The 25727-nt window shown below is 32.3% G+C and overlaps 1 protein-coding gene across 1 annotated transcript in view; it reads right to left on the bottom strand.

Annotated features, from left to right (window-relative positions):
• The window catches only part of CNTN5 (contactin 5), a 1383122-nt gene that overhangs the window by 526862 nt on the left and 830533 nt on the right, over positions 1–25727 (bottom strand). The window contains exons 5-6 of the mRNA XM_012454882.2: positions 21187–21310; positions 20901–21076 (exon numbers count right to left, since the gene is read on the bottom strand). Of these exons, the coding sequence (XP_012310305.1) occupies positions 20901–21076; positions 21187–21310 (300 nt within the window). The remainder of the gene's footprint in view (positions 1–20900; positions 21077–21186; positions 21311–25727) is intronic.

The raw sequence follows: 25727 nt of genomic DNA, 5'->3' as shown, positions 1-25727 counted from the left end.
GTTTTCAAAATTAAAACAACCATTGTATACAAAGCACTAAGCACAGTGACAGGCATATAATAAATTTTCCACAAATGTTGGCTTAAGTTCTGTTTATAATCATTGTTATTGTCATTGCTTATTTTCTTATACAATGCTTTGTTCTCTAACTGTTTAATGTAGACTGCTTCTTGCCTCTTGTCTCTTGTATATCATGTCTGGCACATCTTCGGTGATTTCACGTTTTTCCAAGGAGTAGACAAAACAATTCAAAGTTTTCCACATTTGAATCCTGAATTCTTTGACTATGTTAGGCTACATGAAAAAAATGAATTAAAACTGAATATGTAAGTAAGGCTGTTAATCAACTGACCTTATAATAGAGAGATTCTACTGGATTACCGAAGTGAACCCAATGTAATCATAAGGGCCCTCAAAAGTAGGAGGAGGAGGCAGAAGAAGAGTCAAGGAGAGATATAACGATGGAAGCAGTCAGAGAGATGCTATGGTGCTGGCTTTTAAGATGGAAGGAAAAGATAAGAAGCTAAGAAATGTGGGTTGCTGCCAGAAACCAGAAAAACTAAGAACACTGATTTTCTCCTGGAGCCTCCAAAATGGAATGCAGCTTTACGAACACCTTGATTTTGCTCTGTAAGACCTGTATTGGAATGACCAACAAAACTGCCAGATGATACATTTGTGCTTGTTTAAGCCTCTACGTTTGTGATAATTTGTCACAATAGTAAAAGAAACCTCATGCACTCCAGTTCTTTAGGACAGAATCCAGCATGGTACCAGCACATAGTAGGCACTCAATAAATATGTGTTTATTAAAAAATCCATCTTACACTGCTTCTTTGCCATGCTAAAAGAAGAAAAGAATATGAAGAGTAGAAAAGATAGTTCTTGAATCTGGACAACAGTGATCCTGACTGCAAGATGTAACATGTTTATTCCTCTTTCTTTAAAAGAGAATTAGTTGAAAGAACACAAGTTTTGGAGTCACCCAGATCAAGGCTGGAATTCCTGGTTTACTTCTAAATAACTGGACAACCCTTTGGGATTGGAGCCTTCTTCAATATAGTCTATTTGAACAGCTGCATTACCTTATATCGTTCCCACACACCTAAAATTGCAAGAACCTCCAACTCTCTATACAATTCCAAATAACCCATGCATGTCTGTCTCCCAGGTAATCATCTACCTACACAAAGATGTTGTGGGAAGGAGTGAAGAGGGGTTGGTAAGTATTGACTGTAATGTGCCTCTCAGTGAAGAAAACTGTTCACAAGGCAGAAGTGTCCAAGCTACTGAAATGTAGTTTGACCTTAGTGCCCATGGGCTAAGGCAGCAGGTGCCAGCACCCTGTATCACTTCCTCACAACAGTCAGAGTAGCAAATAAGTAATCCTGAGTCAGATTCACACAGCAGTAGAATAGTACCTGACTCATTTTAGCACTAGTTCCTAAACTCCACCTCTGAAGATGTTTTAAGTGGCTTGTAGTCACAAGATGCATGTTTTAGTTCCAAGTGTTCCAGAAGCTGAAATCTACCAGGCATGAGTCTTGGGAAGACTTTAGACACACCACTAAAAAGAACCTGGACTTCTTTGAGCCTCAGTTTTCTCAGCAGCAATTTACAATAAAAATGGCTTTCTTGCAGACTGTACTTCAAATTAAAATATATGAGTAATAATGTTCCAAGCACAATGTAGGTAATTAATAAAAGCTTTCATTTTAAATGGAACAATACTAAATACCTAGGAGAAGATACTACTATTTTGTACCTTAGAAAATGTTCAAAAAATTATTGACCTGTCACTCCCCAAATTCTTTGAGTGCTGGGGGAAAAAAAGGATGGGTTATTGGTTTTCTTTACTTAGAGCGCACTACAGAGCAAAAGCATTCTTGACAAGTCACTTGGAAAACACTCAAGTAGTCTGTGAGATGACATTTTCTCTTATTAAAAAAATTGTAACCTCAGAACATTCCAGAAGCTGGAATACTCATCCTCACATATCTGTGGATGTTGTTAATGTGTGAAATTACTGAATTATGCAGTGCAACATAAAAGTCAGTAGCAAATTCTCAAGAAAAACAAGTGAATTTTAAAAAATATATAAATAAAGACTAATATTTCAACTAGGGTATGGTACAGGAAAATAAAAACTAAAAAACTTGAACTTGAATCCATATGGAGATTGTCTTAAATCATTGAAAAATAATTAAAACAAGTGAAACCGAACCAGGTTACAGCTACTTATAAGCCTAAATTTAATGAGTTGTGGAAAATGCAATAAACTAATCACACATTACTATTAATTAATGGCCTGTAAAAAAGTTCCAGGTGGCTTAGGCAAATAACACTTTTCAGTTTATATTTTAGAAGAAGCATTTTCAGTAAGTATGAGATAAATATAATTTATCTTAGCTACTTTTATCTAAAAATTCTGATATTCCCTTCACTGTAACTGTTGAAATTACTTAAAATATATTTCTCAAGTATTTATATCATTAATTTGTATATCATTTCTGTTATTTAATATCATATTCACTCCAAGATAGACATATCAGTAATTTTATAATCCATAAATAATCATTTATTTATAAATCATTTCCCAGTAAAATGAAAAAAATGATTAAATCTATGGTATAATTTTCATATTTTTATTATACATATAATAAAAAATATAATATCATATATATATTTGAATTTATCTTCTGATTCCTGGCATTTTTTTGTTAATCTGATACCCATTTATTGTGTCCCACTGACTATTCTTTACTCTTAAGAATTCAAAAATCTTGTCCCGAATTTCAGACATTTATAATCTTATGAAGACATGTGAAAATTTTCTGCACAAAAATTGCCACACTATACCAAGGCATGATAATGCCACTGAAGCACAGAAGGGAGGAGGTTAGAGAGATGATGCAGAAGAAAAGGTGACACTTGATGCAAACCTTGAATGAATACAAGGTTTCAACATAAAGAGATGAAGATGCTTACTCCAATACCTGGCACAAAGTAGGTGTTTTGTTAATATTTGTTATACAGATGAAAGTAGAGGCAAGTGATTCCTCTTCATGTAACTGATATTCACTTATTAACGTAATGCATGTTTATCATATGTCAACAATTGCTTTTATTCTTAAAAGTTCATAAATATTATCTCAATATTTGAAGTTTTATACCTCTCAATGGAAACAAACAATAATTGCATTATATGAAAACTGCTTCAAGAGAAGTGTGGACACTTTCGTATACTTCTATGCAATTATATTACAAACACAGAAAATATCTTACTGCTTTTCCATGGATTTGCTAATGCATTAATGCAATATAAAATCCCCCCAAACTCGGAGGCAAATAATTTCACTATGACATACATCAAAAGAAGAGAAGTGCATTTTTAAAATGAATTACTCAGGAAGTTCAGGGAAGACCTCTTTGAAGAAAATGGTATCAGAGCTGATCCTGTTGTGGGATCAGGGACAGACTATGCAGTGCTATAGCAAGTCCAAAGCGGCAAGCCAAGGATTAAAACATCATCTAAAAACAGTATACAAATGAAACGTGGAGAGGGCTGAGGTTAGAATACTACGTGCCGAAAACCTGCAGGAGGACAGCAGGGAGCGAGTGGCAGGAAGAGAAAGCACAAACAGGGAGGAGTAATCTGTTAGTATTACCGTTAGTATTATTACAGGATAGTATCTCTTTCATTGCAGGTGTTCAACTAATATCTGATAGAAGTATAAATAGATTTCTTTCACTAGTAAAAGACACAAAACAAGTACATAAATAACTATAATATACGAAGATTAAGAATATTAACTTCAATAATGTTAACATTTTCATAATATCATATATATATCATACAATTAACAATATGCACCAGACACTGTATACAGCACTTGGAATACATCCGTGAGCAAAATAAAGATCCCAGACTCAGGGAGATCAAGCATTACACTCACATGTCTTTCCCTATATATTTCTTATGAGATAAATATTACTTTCATTCATCAGTTACAAATAAGAAAACAACCTGTACAAGATTTACTCTGTGTACCTTCATACCCCCTTAACTTATTATTGTAAATTCCACTATCCATCTGTCGCCTACTTCCAAAGAAGCAAATTTTTGAAAGTTCAGATCATAAATTTTGAATTGCAATTAAAGTTTGCCTTCTAAACATTAACTTGGAAAGTAGTAAAACACTTCTTTTTTTTTTTGAGACGGAGAGTAAAAACACTTCTTAATATTACTAGGTATTCAACTTACTTTAGTCTATGCTCACAAAAGCAACAGTAGCTATAAATTTTAGGTGATAGAAAACAGTTTGAACTAAAGTAGAATATTTGAATATTCCTAATTCCTACAGGTAGGGCTTCTTTTAAGGTGAGTACAACAATTATAATAGCATGGACTGTGCTTATTTTGGAAGCCAAAACTCAGTAAATGACATTACCAAGACTTCCACAGTTTTGATGTTCCCACTTTTTGACATCCTAGATACTTCTACCTCATTCTTCTAATGGAAGTGCTACTTTTATATACAACAGTGCTCTATTAATTGACAAATGTTGTTCCTTTATCATTATTCCCTGCAAATTAGCTGAATTTGATGTGACTGGCAAATCCTTCTACTTGAAAATCTCTACTCCATTGTTTTCTATGACTATACTAACCCGTCTGTCTACTTCCCATTCTATATTGTCTGTCATTGACTTCGTCCTTCTACGGAGAGCAAAACATCTGCTTTTTTCCATTTGTTTCATTATATTGGACTCCACTTTGATGGAAGAAAGAGCAACTCACTTATTTTCTATTTTACTCTTCACTAGGAGAGAGGCCATAAATAGGATAGATATATTATCTCTAACACAACAAAAGGCCAACAGCAAACTAACCTTCAATTTTTGCTTCAGCTAATGTTAATTCCTAATATTGATTAGGATTAATATTTTATAATACAGCAATACAATTTGATGACCTAGACTGCGATTCATACTTTTCAGTGTAATCAAAGCCACCTCTTAACCACACATAAATACATACACCTCCTCAGATCAACTTCTCACAATTTATCATCATTAAAGTAAATTGAATCATTAGGTTACATGCCTTTATTAAGCCATTGAGAAAAATCACCCTGTTTATTAAATGAAGTTTCAGGAGGTGGAAATTTCTCTAATGAGCTATTATATTTATGCAAGAGTTAAACAGCCAATGAGCTGCTTTTCTTTTACTAAGATCCTTTCAAAAGTAAATGTTGAATCACTAGCTGGCCTTGTGTTTTTGCTGTCATTTTTCTTTACTAGAGATTTACCATTTGAAAAATTAGATACAATACGATTAATAATTAATAATTACTTTATAAACTAAATAAGGAAATGTATTTTAATTGAACTTTGTAAGAAATAGACAAGAAAGTGAGATTTTAGTACAGGACTGTGTTACAGCATACACGGCTGTTTTGTTTGCTGCTTTTTCTACCCCTTTGTACAACACTGTGCATTTTGGAAATCATACAGGCCTACAAAGTCTGTATAATCTATGAATGAGCAAAGCAATTCTGTTTTATAGTTATATAGGAAGATGATAATTTGTCTCCATGTCAGAGTCCAGGGAAAGAAACAACATCTGTTATAAACAAAGATGAAGGATATCGCTCTGTGGCAGAAGAGTGTCAGTGGACCCTGGTCAAGGACAGAATTTCAAGTTCAAAAGATCATGTCAAAATGTATGTATTATTGAATTTTATTTGTCCTTAGCTAGTTGTCATGCTGAAATCTATTTGGCAATATGAAAGAAAATATCATATTAAATATGATGCAGAGATGCCAGGGTTGTAAACAAAATTAAGTTGGCAGTTAATTTGTATGTTTTGTATTTAAATATTCATTTAGTTTTATCTATATTTATAATATCATACAGCTTATGTTAGAGAAAATATTGTATGTAATTAGATTAATATCATAAATTTTATATTACTAGTATTCCTAAATTTTGAAAGCTCAGATCATGAAGTTTGAATTGCAGTTAAAACTTGCTTTCTGAACATTAACTTTGCAAGTAGAAAAATACTTCTTAATATTACTAGGTATTCAACTTATTTTAGTTTATGCTCACAACTACAACAATAGCTATAAATGTTTGGTGCCAGAAAACAGCTTTAGGTAAAGTAGAATGAATATCCCTAATTCCTAAAGGTAGGCCTTCTTTTAAGGTATGTACAACAACTACAAAAGGCTGGATTGTGCTTATTTTGGAAGCTAAAACCCAAGTAAACGACGTTACAGAGACTTCCACAGTCTTGATGTTCCCCTCAATCATGTATGACCTGATAATACTGATAGTCAAATTACATGAATTTTGTTTATTTTACCTCCCCTGCAATTAGGACTATTTCAAGTTTTACCTACACATTAATTAAAATGAATGTGAAGTCCTAAACATAAAGTGAAATTATATATTGCTTGATTTATTGAAAAAAAAAATACAAATGAAGCCATGCATGAAAGTTGGCATGCATATTCTCTGTGTGGCACTGTAACGGCATAATCAATGTGTTTAAGTATACACCAGCCTTGTGTGAATATACTGTTGCATATATTTTTTAAAAAGATGACCTACAAAAAATACTTTGCAATACATCTAATCAAGAAGGTGAAAGATCTCTCAAGGAGAACTACACAGCACTGCTGATAGAAATCTCTAGATGACATAAACAAATGGAGAAACATTCCATGTTAATGGAGTGGAAGAATCAATATGATTAAAATGCCCATATTGCCCAAAGTAATCTACAGATTCAACACTATTCCTATCAAACTCTTTACATCATTTCTCATAGAACTAAAAAAATAAAATTTATATGTAACAACAACAAGAAAAAAGTCCAAATAGCCAAAGCAATCCTGAGTGAAAATAACAAAGCTGGAGGCATCACAATACCTGACTTCAAACTATACTGTAAGGGTAAAGTAACCAAAACAGCATGGTACTGCAGGGTACTGATACAAAATCAGAATCCAAAAATAAAGCTGCACACCCACAGCCATTGGATCGTCAACAAAGTTGACAAAAATTGAGCAATGAGAAAAGGATTTACTAATCAATAAATAATGTTGGGATAGCTGTCTAGCCACATGCAAAAAAATAAAACTGGTCCTCTACATTTCACCATATAAAAACAAAAAACAGCTTAAGATAGATTAAAGACTTAATTGTAAGACCCTGAGCTATGAGAATCCTAAAAGAAAACCTAGAAGACACCATTCTGGACATTGGCCTTAGGAAAGAATTTATGATTAAGTCCTCAAAAGCAAATGCAACATAAACTAAAATTGACAAGTTATATCTAATGAAACTGAAAAGCATCTGCAAATAAAAAGAAACTGTCGAAAGACTAAACCTACAGAATCAAAGAAAATATTTATATATGACACTTATGACAAAGTTTTAATATTCAGAATCTATGAAGAACTTAAGTAATTAAAACCAAATAACCCCATTAAAAATGGGCAAAATAAATGAACAGATATTTATCAAAATAATACAAACAAGCAGCCAATAAACATATGAAAGAAGCACTCCACATCACCAATTATCAGAGAAATGCAAATCAAAATTACAGTCAAATACCATCTAACACCAGTAAGAATGGCTATTACTAAAACGTCAAAACAATAGATATTGGTGAGACAGTTGAGAAAAGACACTCATACACACTTGGTGGGGACAAAAATTCATTCAGCTACTGAGGAAAGCAGTTTAGAGATTTCTCAAAGAACTTAAAATAGAAGTACCATTCCACCCAGCAATCCCATTACTGGGTATACACGCAAAATAAAACAAATAGTTCTACCAGAAAGACTCATGCACTCACATGTTCATTGCAGCACTATTCACAATAGCAAAGACATGGAATCAACCTAGGTGCTCATCAACAGTGGAGTACATAAAGAAAATGTGGTACATATATACCATGGAATACTACATAGCCATAATAGAATGAAATAATGTCTTTGAAGCAACATGGATGCAACTGGAAGCCATTATCCTAAGCCAATTAGTGCAGGAACAGAAAATCAAATACTGCCTCATCTCATAAGTGTGAGATAAATAATGGGTACACGTGGACATAAAGATGGCAAAAAGAGAAACTAGGAATGACTAGTGGGGTTGCGGGGAAGGGTGAACATCTATTGGGTACCATGCTAAGTAACTGGGTGATGGGACCATTTGTAACCCAAACCTCAGCGTCATGCAATGTACCCAGGTAACAAACCTGCATGTGAGCCACCGAATCTAAAATAAGTTGGAAGAAAACAAAAATAATAATTAATTAAAAATAAAAAAGGATGGTCTAAATGTGCATATCTACATCAGATATATTACATAGGTTAAATTCAGTAATCTGAGCTGTGTGACCATAAAGAGGGTATATAATCTTTTTCATTTTAATTGCCTGATCTCAAAATCAGAGATTGTGAGAATATTAAGCATAACCTCAGGATGGTTCAGATTAGAGAGATTTCACATGCATAATATCTACAAACATTGGGAGAATATTGTTTTTTAATTTATTAAGAAATCTAGATAGATAGATAGAGAAAGACTAAATTATCAGTTTCATCTTTTGAGCAAGTTGGTTACCTCCTTCAGGCACAGTCTCCTAACGCCTAAAATGTTTAGAAATGTAAATAATGCCTAACTTGTAGGATTTTCTGAAGTTCAATATGAAGGTAAATGCAAAATGTTCACTTCAGTGTCTAGCACATGATAATCACTTAATAAATTCTAGCAATTATTATTAATATTGTCATTAATGTTTAAATAATTAAGTGTAAATACAATCGAAATGTTTAAGATTTTTAAAAATCATGCAAGTTGGCAAAATATTTTGTTATAGTGTCTATTTTATAAGCAAACCATTTTTGCAATTCTAAAATGAGGTGAATCAATTACAATAAAAATATTTTTAGAATATCTTAAGAAGTAATGTCCAAAACACTCTAGAAAACAAAGTAGCACTAAATTAAATGAAACAGAATATTTTCTAAGGGCAAACACATATATTCTATTTTTCACGAGTATTTTTTAAAAAAATCAAGGATAGGAAAACATTGATAACTTTTTCAGTTGTTAGTGTTCTTATAATGGAATTTACAAAATAATTTTAGGTCACGTTTCTAGACCTGCTTGCATACTGGTGCAGAGAGACATAGAAATTTTGTTTAACAAGCATCCTAGTTCCATCCCAGACATTACACTATTTGTTACTTTGTTAATTTAATGACTGTTTGTAAAATTCCATGAATTAAAATTTAAATAAGTCTCTCATGGTTGTGATTTCTTAGGTGGATGATTTACTATGTTTATGAGAACAGAATTGATATTAATGACCTCATTCGATGCTGTCTATTGACAGTTCATAGACACATGTTTGGTTATTCTGTTTTGACAGATGTGATTCTTTTAAAATGCTACTTAATTTCCTATAAGCTAGGGAAGACAGTTCTCTAAATTCATTCACTTATTAAGAGTGGTAACATAAGCACTTTTATTTTTTCTTATAATGGCCAGGAAAACAAGATTTTTAAAAAACTGACTGAAAGAGTAAACTATTTTTTGGGATCTTTTGACATGAATTACAGCAGAGGCACCGAGTAGATACCTTAAGCGCTGGCAACTGAAATAGAATAACACTTGCATGTACATTTTTCAAAAAGCTTAAGAGCAAGTTTTGTTGCTTGGTTTGATAAATTATGTCACTGTATCCTAACTCTAAGTTTACAACCCAAAGACACAATGAAATGGATAGGAAACTTCTATTGCCATGGAGATCAACAGAGAGATGCTCCTAGAATTCTAGAATTATTCTTAAAAAGGAAAGTCAGACAGTTTTCTTCTATCTGCACTTAGGGTTGCATTGAAAATCACTTTTTTAAAAAGGTAACTTTCCCTTATTTTTCGGGGATATCTTAGTTTGCTTCAGACATCTAATATTATATGTAAGATATTACCAATAGTATGCAAAATGATACATAAAAATATTTTTACTCCACTCAAATGGATATTAACACTTGTATTAACACTAATTCTATTCATTTCTATAGTTATTACTATTCATTTTAAATGCAGTAATAATTTGGCTATTATCTATTTGGGGACCTTACAATTAATAAAGTATTTCTGAATAAATTGTATGATTTATTTCAATTCTTGATTGCAACTGTTAAAGATAGCTCTGTATGTTTCTCCTAAGAAATCATTCTTCTCATAGGTCTCAGAAGGGAATTCTTTTGGAGGGTAATGGCTACTGTGGTGCTGAAGGATATTTTATTAATTCACTCACGCATTGTGCCAGCATTCACTAAGTGTTGACTATGAACTTACACGTTAGAGGTTGGTTACTAAACTAAAATAAATAAATAAGTAAGACATGAAATCTGCCCTCAATGAGTTTATAGCCTAATAAAGTCAGTGGTGTGCTTGGAATGGCTTCAGACACTGTTATAAATGGTGGCAAGGAAATGTTACCAGAAATAAATAAAGGGAACATATGAGAGAGACAGACAGACAGAGAGAAACAGAAAGAGAGACAGAGAGAAGGAAAGAGAGAGAGGGGTGGGTTACTGAACAGTAGCCCAGCAGGCAGAGAAAACATGACACCATAAATGAGCATGAAGTGCTTTGAGGACTGTATATAGTTTAGGATAGCCTAATAATTATACAGAAAGCTGAAAAAAATGAGAGTCCAAATAATAAATGGCCTTGAGGCCATCTGTGGGAGTGTGAACTTTATTGGGGTATTGTAACCTTTTCATAAGCCATTAATCCTGTCCCTATGGGTATGAATACATTTAGACAAAGAGTTAATATTCTTCATTGTCTTAACTTTTCCTACACAAAGAAAGCCTTCTTTAGAAAGAGTTGCTATACTCTTACTTCCTTCTCTCTGCATTTTTTAAGATGGGAAAAAATCAGTTTAGCCTAACCATCATGAGATATTTTCCCTGGATGTTAGAGAATTATGGTAAGATTATATTCGTTTCTAGTTCTATTGTGATAATAGTCGTATTTTATGGAAAAAAAATCTAAGAATATGAAATGAAAATTAGTTTTAAAGAATGAAGACATTATTTCTATAAATTTTATAACTTCCTGGCTAGTATAAAGATGCTTTACTTAGTTTAAGCTTATAGGTCAAGATGTGAAAGTCCGGACTCTAAATTTTTTCTAGTTTGACATAGTAGTTACAACATTGACTATATTGTATATGGCAGAATATTTCCCTGGAAGAAGAAAATCTAGAGGATCTAGATACCTTACTTGAAGAGGAGAAATGCATTTTACTAATTAGACTGTTTTCTAATTTCAGCCTCATCCTCTACACAGACTTTCTTCTTTCTACTAGTAAATACTACCACAGTTTCAGTCTCATGTCATGCACACAAAACTACGTTGTTCATATCCTCATTTCTGTTATGGCCAAAATCAATATTCATTGTAATATCTATTACTTTAATTTGAGGACTATATATAGTTTAGGATAGCCTAATAATTACAGAGAAAGCTGGAAAATGATTTGCCTTGGAGTCTGATTTCTGTTCCTATCATACTGAACTTGGTCTTTAAAGGTCTCAAAATCAAAAGTATTTTTGCTGTTTGTTTTTGTTTTTCTGAGACAGAGTTGCCCAGGCTGCCGTGCAGGAGAAGGATCACAGCTCACCTAGAAATCCTGGGCTCAACAGAGCCTCCCACCTTAGCCTCCCGTAGTAATAGGACTGCAGTCACAAACCACCACATCTGGCTGATTTTTGTTTTTGTAGAGATGAGAGTTTGCCATGTTGCCCAGGCTGGTCTTGAATTCCTAGCTTCAAGTGATCCTCCCGCCTCGGCCTCTCAAAGTGCTGTAACTACAGGTATGAATCACAGCATCTGGCCCAAAGGTCTCTTTTGAGAGTTACTTTAGTATCTGACATCAGTACCCACCTTAAACTTTGGATATAATTTGTATTTTACTCTATTTTATTTACTCTCTATCTCTCCTGTACTTCTTGGATCATCCTTTTTTTCTCTCTCTCACTAGCTTTCTCTCTTTCTACTTTTCGTTGTCTTTCTGTGAGAGGAAAACATATATTCCTACAGTGTAGGTCTGTTATTGACTTTTTTTCCTAGTACAAATTTTTGGTGGTGAAACATTTCCATGGTTTATTGAGTCTCTCATTGCATTTTGTGGCCAGTTCCTGTCTGCCTTTCCTGACACAAACAAATATTTTTAAATGTTGGGTATTTCCTCCTGAAAGTCAGAATGACTCTATCTCAGACTGAACTTATTTATTCTCCCAGAAATCACTTCCCTTATCTGTGTGACTTGATTATGTAGTGACATTATAAATTGTTCAACTGAATTGATCAAGCTCAGAATCCTGATCTCATTCTAACTCCTCCATATGTTTTTACACTCCCACCACCATCCACTCAGTCATTTGCAAATTCTCATTTATTTTCAAGCCTCCCACAGAGGGAGAATTCAAGTCCTTTTTATCTAGAATATTAAAGTGACCTCCTAATATGACTTTCCCTACAGAATTCTCTGGATATATATTCCTAATGCAACATTCTTATTCTTTTTTGTCCTCTATACACCTGTAGGGCAAATTACAAACTTCCATGCAATTAACGTAAGCCATCAAAGATTTATGTAGGGGCAACATAGTCAGAATTGTGTTTTGCATAGGTAATTCCAGAAAGCAATACAGAGAGAGTGTAGTGGGGCTGGAGTAAAGAAGACAGATGTTAGGAAATAGAAAAAGTGGTCAGGCATTCCAGGTAGGCAAGGAAATTGATATGAAATAGAAGGGTTGGTACTGATTTTGCTAGCCTCAAGTACTTTCAGTATGTGTATTGCCCACTATAGGCCAACATCCAGAACAATGTCCTAGAGAAAGCAGAGAATGAATAAATTCTGTATGCATAAATTAATTACAGACATGCAAAACCAAACAAAAAAATGTAATCCAAAGTTGAATGAGGCAGTATTATGAAGATTTTAAGTACGAAGTTTGATGTGAGATTTGATTTGGAGTTACTGTTTTATTACTTACTAGCTGTGTGTCTGGAGAAATATCTTGACTTCCCTCAGCTTCATTTTTTTCTCCACTTATAAATTAGGTCAATAACAGAACTTCCTTCATCAAATTGATGTGAGGATTAAAGGGGGTGATGATATATTAAATATCTTTAGTATTTGGCCTACAATTTAAGTGTTCAATAAATTTTACTGTTTTCATGTTGTTTTAAAGTATATATTATATACACACATATACCTCCCTACATATATATATATTTATATTCACACACATCTATCTCTATCTATTTATCTATGTATATATCAATTATCCATCCATCTATTCATTACACAAGAAGCATAGCAATGTTCACCACTTGGTATGGAATGTAGTCAATGCATAATAATTGTTTCTTTGACTCGGGTGAAATTAAGTCTACAAGATCTCTAGGGTAATCCAAATTCTGTTGTGACTTGTCCCTCAATGAAATGTTTTCTTGTAGAATAAAATGATCTTAGAATAGTCTCTATCTGCCCATGTATACTGCCCCTTTGTTGATTTTTTTTGTATTATATTGGTATCTTTATATTCAACAAGATCATAAGTAATCCTGAGATGGTGCTGCTATTTTATCATGTTAACCTGACACTATTAAGTGGAATTCAAAACATCTATTGTTCTTTAGTGCTTTGAAATTTCTTATACTTGGAAAAGGTCTCCATAAACACTCTTCTAAGGAATAAAGGCAATTAATTAAGTAAATATGCTTCAGCATTAAAGGTCAGAACATGTATACAGTCCCTGATCCTGGTTGCTTTTGAACTTCAATGTAGAACTGACTTTCTGAATTTCTAAAAGCAAATAAAAGAGCACTATGATAAAATATACCCTGTACTGAGCCAGGAAATTGGAACCATTTTGTTGGAGGTCATCTGTCACATAAAGACAGAGTTATTCATGATTTTCATAAATAATCAAAGTACCTGTTTGGATGAACTTTAATAAACAAAATACTTGCAAATGTATAATGCACGCAACAGAAATGAGTGTGAGGGTACTCTACAATAGACTTCAACTCTCATTCACTCTTCATAATTTCCTTTTAAAGGATACAATTAGGCTGGGTATCTTGGCTGATGCCTATAATCTCAGCATTTTGGAAGACTGAGGCAACAGGATCACTTGAAACCACGAGTTCAAGACCAGCCTAGGCAACATAGCTAGACACCATCTTTATAAAAACTTAAAGCAAATAAAGCATAAAATTACGTATTTTTGATTTTTAAATTGTTTCCTTTGAACTTAATCCAATAATCCATACTGCATTTTGCCAAGGGATTACACACTTACAGTTACTGTATCTATTACGACCAAAGTAATTATACTTTTAAAGGAATACAACAATATTTTATTGTGAGCTTTTCTTTTAAAAAAAGGAAAGAGTCATTTGTGCATGGGCAATAAAATTACAAACATTAATTTATTTTGTAATAACACCTAATAATTTTACAACTAGTAAATTCATCCATGTCAATGTGACTTTTTCATTCAGATTAATATTCAAATGATTTAATAAAGTTACTATGGACTTAGCCTCAGAGACTAATGAAATAAAGCTTTCAATATTCTATGGAGTTTGCAATTATTCAAATAATTTTATTAGATATTAAACACTACTAGTAAAATGTGGCTTTAAACTCTAAGGTCAATTTTACCTTGGAGAAAAAGTTATGAAAAAAGACACAGAACTAATTTTTGAGTTTTATATGAAAATGATAGTTTAAATTAAAGGGCTTAAATACAAAGTCTACAAAAGTCATATAATCTCTCAAAGAGTTAAATAGGTTAATCAACTGATTCAAGGAAAACTAACAGAATCCTGGGGCTCTAAATCATTTAAATGCTCTGAAAAGCACTATGTTCAAATTTAGATATAAACTATCGATTTACCAAGAATTACATATAAAGATATTTTTGAAGTAAGAGACAGCATAAGGAGATTTTATTCCTGATTCATTTTATGTTTGACTTGCTGGCATGAATTACTTCTCAAAAATCACAACTGTGGAGAAATTGCTGCAAGCTTTGGGTTTCTGAAAGATGTCTGAGAAGTGTGAGTGACAAAGTTTTATACGGTGTATTCTTGCTTGTCACTGAAGAGAAATCACTATACTCACTGAGGAAATTATCTTCATGATAAACATAAGCTTCATGAATAAAGTATCTTTTGTCAAAAATAATCTCACTGACAATCAGTAATAATCATCCCTAACAAAATAACTCCAGTTTTGTGCTCATATTTTCATTTTTGACCTTAAAATCCAGTTCACTAACATGAGTTCTCCGCCTCATTAATTTTTACTATACTCTTGTGATGGTTAGGTTTATTAATGCTAAACTAAGTATTAATACTAAGCTGAATCGTGTTTATACATAAATATTCATTTAGGGAGAATTTAAAATGAGGTTCCTCCTGGGTAGACATTTAAGCCTATGAGGCAGGTGAGGGGTAGATGAACCAGTGCACAGCAGCTGCCCATATCTCTTTGTTGTCCAAATCAAAATTAGAGAAAAAAATCATATTAATCAGTGAATAAAGTGAATAGCTTCACGATTAAATTCTAGTTCCAGTTAAAGAAATTTCTGGCTTTATGTCATGCTAGTTAAACTTTCTATTGAATTGATTTAGAGATGTTGTTGGGGTGGCAATAAAAAGCCTGAAATGAACAATTTCTATGAAAATCTGTCAAGAAGAGATTCTCTTCCTTTGAGGAAGCGTTGGATGTGGAGGGGAATTAGATTCCTTTAGATTCCTTGGCATGTTTTTCTTTCTTTCTTTTGCTTTAACCATCAGGGAAATACTTGTTTCACTTTATGGTTTGCACTATCTTGACCTGTTATAAAGTATATTTTTCCTAGGAATGTATTTACTTAATTACACATGTATCTTTTCCTAAGCATACATCTTATACAGCAAGTCAAAAAGAAATCACCTTTAGAAAGCAGTAAAGATTAAATATGTTAATAAAATAAAATTATAGGAGCATATATTTGGTATTTTGTATTTGTTAATATACTGGATGACAAATGAATATAAATCAAAAGCAATTTAATTTGCTTTATACTTGTTTCATTTTTCCAAATACTAGATATAATTTTATTTTTGCTACATCACCAGGTATTAATAAAAGGTGTCAACACTCACTTCCTTATCATTTTCTGCAAAAGATAGGACCTATGATGGTGTCAGCTTCTAACAATAGCTGCAGTTATCTTTGTCCTATCTAAAATTCATTTAGAAAATTTAGCTTTCTAAGCCCTAACTGTAGGTTATTCAAAAAATAATGAAATTATGAGGAAACATTTTTGTTAAAAGAAAACATAAGTTAATAAAAAAAGAGTAATTACACATCAAAATTACTATAAACGCAAAATTCCAGATCTGGAAAGAAACTCAGTGTCTCCTAAACTATTAAACTTCTTTTAAATAAGTGGTTATAAACTAAATTTGAACAATGAGAAGAAATGCAGAATACTATGATTATACGATGATTTTTGTTACTAATACGAATTTCTGTTAGATAGGTGTTAATAAATCGATTATAAAATGATGACTGATGAAGCAAGCATGTGAGATTTTTAAAAAGATTCCAATATAATTAAAGTTTAGAAGAAGAACTTCTAAAATCAAATTGGCTAGGTCACAAAATAAATCCAATACACATTTATATTGAAATAGTAAATGACTGATTACTATGAGGGTTAAATTAGAGGTATCATCTGCTAAATGAAGTTATATTTTACAACGTGAAAAACTCATATGTTGGTTATTAGAAAAAAATGAGCTAATACACTTAACAGAGAGCATCATCTGCCACACAAGCAAGCATTCAGGAAATATAAGCTATCAATGTGAGCTTGAGACATTGAAAACCTATATTTTTAAAGTATTTTTTATTATCTGGTTTAGCAATAATGTTATCTTACCTACCAATAAGTTCTGGAGGTAGGTAGGATAACATTAGAGATAAATCTGCAGCACCTAGATTTTAATCTCCCTATCATTACAGCCATTGAAAAGCAGCTGAATCTATGCCTGACAAGGGGCTGGGGAGCAGGAAGACAAGCTGTTATTAGTGGAAAGGCGGAATATTTTAAAATGTATTTCTGGCTAATAAGAGCTCTCTTAGCTTTAAGGGAGTGTCACTATACAAATTATGCATATATATATATATACACACACACACACAGTTGTTATATATATCATATATATCACATATATATCAAATATATATTTTTATGTGTATCACATATAATGTGATATATTTGATATATGTTGAATCTGCAAAAAGCCAAGAGACTTTAATATTAAATGTCAGAAATTTTTCTTTAAAAATATGTAATTTTCATGCAAAGAATGAACTCCAATAATATATTTAAATTTTATTATATTTAATATTTATATTATAATAAATATAATTGTTAGCATATGGATAATTTAATATTATGTTAGTATATGGATAACCTAATTATTCAATTAAATATTTACCTATTATAAAATACAAATTAGTACTTTTTTCTATGAATGTAATTAGGAAAGCCTCATTCTACATTTATTTAACACTCCAGTAATTTTTAGAATCACATAATTTCAAGCAAAAATGTCATACTCTAAAAGGCAAAAGTCTATGTAAAAGCAGAAGATTGAAATAATATCACTGATATAATAATAATAATGGTTAATCACAAAAGTGAACTAGTCTATTAAACAGATCTCACATTTGAAAGAGGCAATCAAAATTCGTTTGATTGGTAACTCAAAAATAGACTTTGACTTGGATAATACAGTCCATTATATTTGATTTTAGATCATGGCAGCAGTAGCACAGCATAAAAATATTCTGAAAAGGGTATTTTACAATATATGATAAAATTAATGTATAAAACGTAAAAATATGCATTCAATAAAATTATTATAAACTGAATAGACTATGCAGATATGCCTCAAGAATAAGTACAAGGTGGAATTTAACTATAACTACTGTATTAGTGACAAGTTTTGCAATCCTTTTGATGACTTATAAATTTAGTCTAATTTTAAAACATTTAGTACATTTAACAGAATTGTATATGCAGTATTTAATAAATGTTTAACAAACTTTGATTAAATGTGCTTTAGTAATTGTCTCAGTCTAAATATATTAATTTGGAAATATTAGTTGTATAATGAATATTTACATTTTTAAATAAAGCCTGGTGGATATAAAATATTTCAGCTTTAAAATATATGAAAAGTAATAAGCATTTCTCCACAAAAATTCCTTCAGACACTAAACAATGAGTGAGTGCATTCTATTAAATATATTTACCTACAAGCCTGGTCTTTAGAAAATCACAATATAAAGTTGTCCATCCAATTTTTAAGTTTCACATTGCCTTTGTGTTCTTTCACTTCATTTCAGAAACGCCTGTTCTTTTTTCTCCCCATCTTTCTACCTCATTTTCTCTCCCTAATCTCTGAACGATTCTGAGTCTCCAAATCGTATAGCACTGAAACTCCCATGCAGGTACACTACTAGGTTAATCAAATCTTCATCTTTTCTCCCTGCTGCCCATATTTGCATTTATTTGTAAAGATAACCTGGAAAAATAGATGGGGCTACATCTAAAGGACTTAATTGTTTCAGTATTGTAAGAATAAGCACAAAGGCATCCAGGTGGGGAAATAATTTTGAGGCAGAAGTGGTCTTCCCTGTGTAACTGTCTGCTTTCACCAGGTACCTTATGAGTTCTTATGCGTATCTAGCCAATGGCCTGAGTTTGGTGGAAAGTAGAGAGGGGTAAAGTCATAAGGTGCTACCACTGAATGCATATGTAAACCCATAATGTTTAAGTTAAAAATAAGCAGATACTGCTCTAAATGAAGCTGAAGACAGCTTCATGGTGAATAGGTAAGGTACATAAGATAAACAGTACTTCCCATGCCTGGACATTGAATTGTAAATGCTGGTGCCAAAGTGTTCACTTCAGGTGGGTGTATTTCACAACTGTGTTTGATCTTTGCAGAAAACCTAGGACAGCCAAGTCTTATGGATATGTAAAATAAACAGATTTCTGCTCTAAATGCATGCAGAAAAACACTGGCAAAATTTGCTTCCACGAGAAGAAAAACAACTGGCACATGGGCTACAGCTAACTGCTAATACCTTGTGTCAGACACTGTAGACCAAAGTGTAAGGTATAAGCCCCTAATATTTGTATAGCATATTTTCTAGATATGCTGCATCTATCTTGAAAAGAATATTGAATAAAGGAGCTATTATGAAGGTTATTTATTTAGTTCATTAGGTTATTTTGTTAATTGTGCATACTGTAAAGTACTAAGTTCTGTGATACACCATATAATATTTTCCAAAATAAAAAGAATCTATTTAGGTTGCTATCTGGTGTCTTTGGCCTATGTAAATATACCTGCATGAACTCGTTAGGCAAATCTACCTTAAAAGATGATATTTACATTTTTCTAGGACCTATCTCAGTGCTCATCAAATTGTATTTATTATCAATTCTTTATTCTTTCCTTTTCTATTTCACACTTCTTTAGTAGGGTGTCTGAATTCTGGGTTAATTAGAAATGATACCTGAGAAAGATTTTATAGAGAAAGATCAATTACATTCTTCCAGTGTAATTTTAATTTAAAAATCATTTCATAATCTCTTATGTAGCCAATACAATTACACTTTAATTATTAATATAAAGATTCCTGGCCTTTCTCAGTATGTTTTGGATATTCTATCCTTAAGAATTTAATTTCAAGTTGGATTACTTACTAAGGAAAAATAATAAACTGTTTTACCTATTAGCCTATTTTTAATTTATTGTAAGCTCTCATTGCAAGTAAAATTTCAAGAGTTTTTAAGAATCAACATATTTAGCTAATCAGATATGTGTATGTGTGTGTATATATATGTACATATATATGCGTGTGTGTGTATATGTATACATATATATGAGACATATATATATAGCCACATACTGTATGTGGCTATACTGACGTAGACACAGACACACACACACATACACACACACACACACACACACACATATATATATTTTGGAAACAGAGTCACACTCTGTTGTCCTGTTGCCCAGGCTGGAGTGCAGTGGTGTGATCTTGGCTCACTGCAACCTCCGTCTCCTGGGTTCAAGCAATTCTCTTGCCTCAGCCTTCTTAGTAGCTGGGACTCCAGTTAATCAGATATATTATCTTCCTTAGAAATATTTATATTCGTGTGCTTACGTGTGTGTGTGTGTGTGTACATCAATATAGCCACATATGGTATCTTTTTTGCAATACAAAAATTGGGACACCTGGGAGCTATCATCAAAAATCTAAAAGATTAGCATTTCGAAGGTATTTTTTGGTTACTTGACTATAAGCACAATTTTTAAGAATATGTTATCTCATATTCTTAGAAATCCATAGCAAATGGTGACTATAATATAAAAGTAGATATTTTAAAAAGGAGATGGAAATAATACATAGTAAGTGGTGTGTTTCAAAATAGATTGTTACGAATTCTAAAACTTTACTTTCATCAATAGGACTTGAACTTCTCAGGCTAGTATATCAGGTTTATTTTGAAGACAGCAAATCTTTTAGAAAATTTTAAAATATCCCAGGAAGAAATATATTGTTTGCATAATTCTAATTATCATAGTTTCACCACATTTAAAAATTTGAGATCTTAAGCTTTTCTTTCCTTAAGTTTAAAAATCCAAACTGTATATTCGCACTATATATATGTATACAGAGAAACCATATTTTACTCACAGGCAAACTGAAGTGTAGCTTCTCTACTTAGAATACTCCCCAAAGTGTTGGTTGCTAGACACTGATAATGACCAGAATCCTTGGCTTCACTTGGATTGCTTATAATGAAGGTGCCATCTATCAAACTGTAGCGATAATCACTTTCCAGATCTATTTCTGTTCCATTTCGAAGCCATCTTAGAAAAAATCAGAAGACAAATATGTATAATCCTCCCTGGGAATGTCAGAATATCATTGATGGAAAGCCTTTAAGACTTAAGAAAAATGATTAACAGTTAATTCCTACCTGTAACTGGGAACTGGATTGCCACGAACTTCACAATTCAATGCTACCTTCTTTTCATCTGAATCAGTTGGAAAAATAATATCATCTGGTTCTTGCACAAAAACTGGCCCATAGTCCACACTTTCTGTAAAGGCAAAACAAACACATTTTATAATTCCTTAAACTAGCAAGATATTTTGTTGTTGTTTTTCTATCTTATTTATATTGAAAATTCTTATTCTTTTTCTGTAATCAACAGATAAATTCCCCAAAGAAGGAATACCTAGAAAATTGCATTGTTTATTAAACTGTAGATACTCAAATATAATTTTTAATCAAATAAAATGCTGTTAAAGGTATAATATAAAAAAACAAACATCTCAAACATTGACATATATTTTAAATATGTATCTTTGTTTTCATTTTTCAAAATCAGACCAAAGGAAAATAATTTAGGCATAAACATTATCTTAAAAAACCTGAAAGTTCGAAAAACTCTTAGAGTGTTAAAAATAATACACATGCAAAAGTAATACATTAATATTGTGTCACTACTTAGGAGCTACAGGTATAAAAACGTTGGTCTTCTTGCATTTTTTTAATTCTTTGTTTCATTTGCTGAAGCACTACCTTTAGTGCTAACAATTCTGGAATGTAAAAAAAAATTATATAATGCAAATAAAGGTATTTTCATGGAATAAAGAAGATATGCCTTCAAAAAAGACAATTTAATTAAAATGGCAAAACTTTATACAACTAAATGCTCAGTCAATAAGAAGATCAGACGACAACGGCATAAAAGGAGGTGGAGGCCATTGAGAAGAGCACATAAATTTATTGCCTACTATATACCAGATACTAGATTCTATTTCAGTTAGCTGATAACGCTGAGAAATTGTGTGTGTGATAAAAGTAATTTGAAACTAATAAAAATTTCATGAAGAAAGTGAGACTTAAAAAATGGACTTTAAATGTCAACTTGGACTTGAGTTTTAGGCTTAAGTCAGCTGCAGAAATGATGAGTAAATGTTAGAGGAGAATACAAGTTAGTTATGTCAGCCCAGAGTTACGCAAGCATCCAGAGTATCCTGTGCATATCTAAGATCTATAGCATCCTGAATTGTGAATTTAGGAAAAGGCAAAGCTTTTGTGCTTCATTTTCATTAATAATGAATTTGATCACATAATAGTACTCGATCAGGTTTCTCAGTCTCTGCACCATTGATGTTTTGGGACAGATTTTTCTGTTGTGGGGGGCTGTCCTTTGCACTGTAGAATGGTTGACAGCATCCCTGGCTTCTACCCACTAGAATCCAGTAACATCTCTCTCTAATGTATAATAATAAAAAATGTATACAGATATTGTTGTATGTCCCTGGCATCAAAATGACCCTTGTTAAAAACTACTGCTATAGATAAAGGAAGAGAAATTATTTCGCAAAAGACATATTTCCAACATCTGTATTAAATAGAAGTTTACATCTTCTGCAGATAATCATGAAAATATTAAGAAAAAATATAAAAATAAATGTTCCAGGAAGTTGGAGCTAAAAAAAATTACTGAGAAAAGATGTACACCTCATATTTGGAAGAAAAAAATCAAGAGTAAATTGATTTGCTTTATTTAAATATATTATATGGCACATATATGTGTGTGTGTATATGTGTATATATATGTATGTGTGTATATATATATACACACACATATGTATGTATGTGTATATATACACACACATATATGTGTATATATGTATATATATGTGTATGTGTATATATATACACACATACATACACACACATATATGCATACACATATATACACATATATACATGTGTACATGTATACACGTCTGTATGCATGTGTGTGTATATGTACACATACATACACACATGTGTATATATACCTATATACACATACACATACACACATATATGTATATATACATATATATGTATGTGTATATAGGTATATATACATATATGTGTATATGTGTATATAGGTATTATACATATATGTGTGTATGTGTATAAATGTATATGTACATATGTGTATGTGTATATATATGTGTGTGTGTATATACCTGTATCTATACACACACACATATGAAATAAATGTCAAATCTGGAATACAAATCTGACAAATCTAAGGCTGTTGAATTCTTGAAACTGATTACTACTACTATGACTATTATTTCTTATTTTTCCTTCTTCTTCTCATTCTTTCCTCCTTTTTCATACTCCTCGTCTGCTGCTGCTGCTTCTGCTTCCTTTCCTCCTCCTCCCCTTGTTTTTCTCATTCTTATTATACTTATGTGCTAACATTTATAAGACATGATTTTAAACATAGGTATTATTATTATCTAATTATTTGAGCTCAGCATCATAGTTAATTTATAAATGCAAGGTGAAAACTCTAAGATTCTTAGAGCAGACTTCTGCAAAATTAGCCATATGAGAAGATAATTGACTTTAAGCTTATGTGGTTCCAAATTTTATGTTTTGAAAACTGTAAAAATAGGACAAGAGAAATAAAGTATGGTCGTGCTGGGGAAAACCAGAGAAGTAAGATTTGGTAATTATAGGGAAATAATAAGGAACTAGTCTGAACACTATTCTATTAACACTGCCCATACTTTGTAAGACATCTCCTTGCTGTTCATTGTTAGTTCCAAAAGCATCTTAGCCCTATTGAGTAACTCCATCATTTACTTTTTTTGCTGTTAAGCCAGTGCCTCAACACAAATGACAGTAAATAGAAATGCAAAAAAAAGTAAGGTATTTCAAATGCCAAGTTAAAAAGTGGCTCCCTTCCTTTCCCTTCCCTTTTTTTTTCTTAGAAGTATAATTCATGCTAAGGGGTGAAAAAGCCACATATCCATATAGAGTTTCCCAGTCCCCAGCAAAGGATATCAGTAATGATTCTATTCTAAAGAGAATATAGATGTACTGATATAGATTTTTTATTCATTCTTCTATAGTAGTGAATTTTATCTACTGATCATAATGATGCATTGTTTAAATCTGTATATTTTAGACTCTTTTAATTGATGGAATCTATAACTTGTTGGAGATACACTTCAAACCCTGTATGATAGCAAATCATAACAAAGATCTTGATAAACAATAAATCAAACTCTTTAACCAAGTAGAAACCTTTGAGACATTTGTGTAATGAGCAGATGTCATCACACACAATGATAATTTCTCATATGATCAATGGTTTCGTGTGAGTTTTTCTCTCTATCAGATCTTTTATTAAAAAACTGCTAGATATCTGTAGTTGGCTGAACCTGCAATGTCAGTGGTTACTGTCTGTGAAATGCCAGGCTCATATACAAGAGGGTTTTCTTTTCCTTAGAATTGCTTCAATTTGGAAGTATGATGAAATTAACACACTTCTGCTCACTTTTTCCCCAAGTATACTTCTTAAATTTTCTCAATTTTGTTTAATGACCGTATTTTACAAAGTTTCTTAATCATAGTTCTTATTATAAAACTAGACACTACCTATCTTCCCGTGGTTTTTCCATTTCTAAATTCCTCATTTTTTACCAAAAAGAAGCTCTTGTATGCAAGAGATATGCATATGATTGCAACCTCTCCTTTTTTTTTTTGCTCTCCATTTGCTCTCCATCCCTTTATTTTGAGCCTATGTGTATCCTTGCATGTGAGATGGGTTTCTCGAATACAGCACGCCAATGGGTCTTGACTTTTTATCCAATTTGCCAGTCTGTGTTGTTTGTTTGGGGCATTTAGTCAATTTACATATAAGGTAAATATTGTTATGTGTGAATTTGATCCTGCCATTTTGATGCTAGCTGGATGTTTTGCCCATTAGTTGAGAAATTTTTTTCATTGTGTCGATGGTCTTTACCATTTGGTACGTGTTTGGAGTGGCTGGTACTGGTTGCTCCTTTCTGTGTTTAGTGCTTCTTTCAGGAGCTCTTGTAAGGCAGGCCTGGTGGTGATGAAATCTCTCAGCAATTGCTTGTCCATAAAGAATTTTATTTCTCTTTCACTTATGAAGTTTAGTTTGGCTGGATATGAAATTCTAAGGTTGAAAGTTATTTTCTTTAAGGATATTGAATACTGGCCCCTCCTCTCTTCTGGCTTGTAGGGTTTCTGCTGAGAGATCTGCTGTGAGTCTGATGGGCTTCCCTTTGTGGGTAACCCGACCTTTCTCTCTGGCTGCCCTTAGCATTTTCTCCTTCATTTCAACCCTGGTGAATCTGATGATTTCGTGCCTTGGGGTTGCTCTTCTTGAGGAATATCTTTGTGGTGTTCTCTGTATTTCCTAGACTTGAATGTTAGCCTGCTTTGCTAGGTTGAGGAAGTTCTCCTGGATAATATTCTGAAGAGAGATTTCCAGCTTGGATTCATTCTCTCCGTCATATTCAGCTACACCTATCAAACGTACATTAGATCTTTTCACATAATCCCATAGTTCCTGGAGGCTTTGTTCATTTCTTTTCGCTCTTTTTTCTCTAATCTTGCCTTCTCGTTTTATTTCATTGAGTTGATCTTCAAACTCCGACATCCTTTTTTCTGCTTGGTCGATTCAG

Source organism: Aotus nancymaae, unplaced genomic scaffold (genome assembly GCF_030222135.1).
Source record: "Aotus nancymaae isolate 86718 unplaced genomic scaffold, 86718_ANA_hifiasm-v0.15.2.pri h1tg000012l, whole genome shotgun sequence".
Classification (NCBI taxonomy): Eukaryota; Metazoa; Chordata; class Mammalia; order Primates; family Aotidae; genus Aotus; species Aotus nancymaae.
The sequence above is the reverse complement of the archived record's forward strand: the minus strand, read 5'-3'. Positions and strand labels throughout refer to the sequence as shown.